Here is a 3,027-nt window from a genome sequence, read left to right on the forward strand (position 1 = left end):
GCCCACCCTGTGGCACACACAGGAGCAAGCGGATTAGAGCAGGAAACAGCAGAGGAAGCCATTGCAAGTTTGCATTTATTTTGGTATGCAGGAGGGAGAGAAAACAAACCAAACCAAGCTATAGCTGTTAGTGGAACTTAATGGCTTTGACTTTAAAGTCACCCTCCACAGCCAGGTATTCAATCTTCTCCATGCCCAGGCGATTGGGGAACTGGAACTCCACCTCAGGCAGCTTCACTGTTGCCTCCAGTTCATTGAAAGAGATGCAGATCTGTAGGGAGCCACAAGAAGGAAGGCTAACACATCACAGCTCCCAAGCCTTGCTCCGCTCCCCGCTCCCGCCAGCCTGGGTGCAGGACAGATGCGGTGGCTGCAGGTTTCTAAGCCATGCCCACCAGCTCAGCCGCCCGGAGGCATGGAGGGGAGGAAGCTTGTTTGCTCTGCCCAAGGTCAGCTCCAGGCTTCCACCATGAAGGGATGAGACAGATCTAGTCTGAATCTCAGCTCAGTGTTCTAATTGTTCTTAACTGCATGGCTTATAAAGGAAGGCCAGAGATGGGCACTTAATTTACCTGAGCTGTTGGGCACTGACTTGCGCAAAGCAGGTCTGGACAGCTGGTTGGCTCCAGCTGTGAGGTTCTTCCCTTATTATTCCCCTTTCCATGCCTGCCTGTCCTCCACCACAGAGCAACATGGCAGCACTAAAAGCTGTTAGCCCATTAGCGCTCTGTGCCAGGCCCTTGCACGCACCCCTGGAGCCTCACCTCAGTCTTGTCACCGTGCTGGAAGGGAAAGTCTGCCTTCCTGTCCTCCTCACCCCACACACCATCCTCCTTGGAATTGCACATGATGGTGTTGACGTCCCCGTGGCAGTCGAAGCGAGGGTTGAAGTGCAGCATGAGGTTGCTGCTGTCCTTCCCTACGTTCACAGCAAACCTGGGGAGACAGAAAGGTGGTGCCAAGGTGGTACTTGCACAGCAGCTCCAGCTACCCAATGCTGACAAGCTGCACCCAGGAGCTCAGGCTCAGTTCACCACCTCCTCACTCACCCTTTGGCATCAGACAGGATCTTCCCTTTGACTTTGATGCACTCTCCAGGCTGGATGTCCAGCTGAGTAACAACCAGTCCCTGCAGGGCAAAGCACAGGCATTAGTCTCTCCTAAGGCAAGCCTACCAGCCCTGCTTGGGCCAAGGCACAAACCCGCGCTGGCAAACCCAAAGGTATTTGCAGTTCAGTGCTAGAGGAAGGGCTGAGTCAGGCCAGGTGTCGGTCTCAGCCCCTGCAGGGAACCCTAGTTCACAGCCACCACCCCGCTAAACAACATAAGCTGACAAGGAGGTAGCTGAAGCCAGTTTAACAAGGGCAGGGTACAGGCTCCAATTTACACACTGCTGATAAAGACATCTTTACAAGCAAGCTTGCACCTCAGAGCCATTAGCACAGGACTAATATTAGTTAGGCAGTTTTTCTGATGCTAGGTAGGTCTCCAAGCAACAGAGGCCACCAAAAGAAGTGTGCTGTCTTGACTTGGAGCATCCAACACAGAGAAAGAGGGGTCAGTGAAGCCCACTGCTGGCTACAACCCGGTAAAGCAGAACCAACACCCCTCGGGAAGCTCCCACTTCAGAGAGGGCTTGTTCTTTTCCTCACAGCCAGGTTATTCACTGCCCCAGCCGCATACCCCCAAAACATCACTTAACATCACTCATCTCCCTCAGCTAAGAGGAAGACACTGCTCAGTCAGGTCAGGCATAACTCAAATCAGGCTTTGCTCTCTGTGCTGCAGACCCGGGTGCAATGATGCTGAGCTGCACATGCCAGACACGGCAGGGAGGCTAACTGAAAATTAGTCATATTGTTTACTAGGGCTATTTCTCCCTGCCTGGCTTATGCAGGCCCATGGCCAGGAGCTTGGAGCTGCTCTGGAGCCCAGAGCAGCCCTAGAACTGTCACCCAGCCCCAGCACTGCTTGTCCTCACGTCTGCTCTGCCCACTGCAACTGCTAAGGTCAGATTTCCCCCAGTTGATAAACTGCTTATTGTCACAGGCCTAATGCTGCCGTCTGTCTCTATTTCTAGCGCAGTGCTGGAGCAAAGGCTGCAGCACAGCCTCCGTGCCCAGGGGGAGCTTTTGAGAAAGGAGAGCTAGGGGAGGCTCAGAATCAACTGCCGGCCAGCTTTCCTCTGCTCTTGCACCGTGACATGGCCCAGTCCCGTACCCAGCAGGCTTTTTTCCAGAAAGAAAATACCAAGAGAAAAACCACAACAGTACAAAGGGTATTCAAACTGTAGAGTTGCAAATGACCTCAAGCCTTTAGAGTACTCAAAGATATAAACATGCATTAAAACAGCTTCGCCACTTAGATAACATGCTAGAGAAGAAAAACTGCTGGTCAGCCCCAAGTATTCCTCCCACAGCCATGTATCATTATAGCATTTCCTCTCAGCTAATCTTCCTCCTCCTACCTCTGGCACCGAGCCCAAAACCCACACAAACCAAACCCTCGCCCTGCTCGCCGCAGCAGCGCGGCTTGCAGTCGGCACTCACTCGCTCCATGCTGCAGCGCCAGCCCACCAGGCAGAACACCCCCAGACCAGGCTCCACGGGCGCTCCCACGGCTTAAATCGCTTGGGCAGGACCATCACATGATGGGGGGAGGTGAAGAAGGGGATCAGTTGCAGCTGTTCGGGGCTGGAGCTTTGACAGCCGTTTAAAGTGGGAGAGCTCTGTCGATATTGTTCTTTGCAGGCAGGACGTGTACGATTTTAAAAGCTAGTGGTTGTTTGCTTGTGCGTGATCCTTGCAGTCCTTACTGCAAGCTGTTCTAGCTGCTGTGTGGTGTATGTTGGCCCTTCGCCCAGGAGCTCGAGTGTGGCTCTGTGCCTGCAGCGAGGTGGCTGCTTTTTGTTAAGTGATCCCTGTCTAAAATCACAGTTCAAGTCCTCACGTTACTGCTGCAGAGTGGCAGCCCCTGAGAATGTGTGCGTACGCGTCCTCCCAGCCTCATGCGAGGAGCCTGGGCTGA

At 53.5% G+C, this 3,027-nt stretch overlaps 1 protein-coding gene across 1 annotated transcript; it reads right to left on the reverse strand.

Annotated features, from left to right (window-relative positions):
- Positions 1 to 63: 63 nt before the first annotated feature.
- Positions 64 to 2,825, reverse strand: LOC309438577 (16 kDa beta-galactoside-binding lectin). Its single transcript, XM_082050169.1, has 4 exons — positions 2,550 to 2,825; positions 1,050 to 1,129; positions 765 to 936; positions 64 to 271 (listed from the first exon to the last, which is right to left on the reverse strand). The coding sequence occupies exons 1-4, from the start codon at positions 2,556 to 2,558 to the stop codon at positions 128 to 130; spliced, it is 405 nt and encodes a 134-aa protein (XP_081906295.1). The 5' UTR covers positions 2,559 to 2,825; the 3' UTR covers positions 64 to 127.
- Positions 2,826 to 3,027: the final 202 nt, after the last annotated feature.

The sequence above is a fragment of the Streptopelia decaocto genome (genome assembly GCF_964273445.1).
Source record: "Streptopelia decaocto genome assembly, chromosome: 4".
In the NCBI taxonomy this organism is placed as follows: domain Eukaryota; kingdom Metazoa; phylum Chordata; class Aves; order Columbiformes; family Columbidae; genus Streptopelia; species Streptopelia decaocto.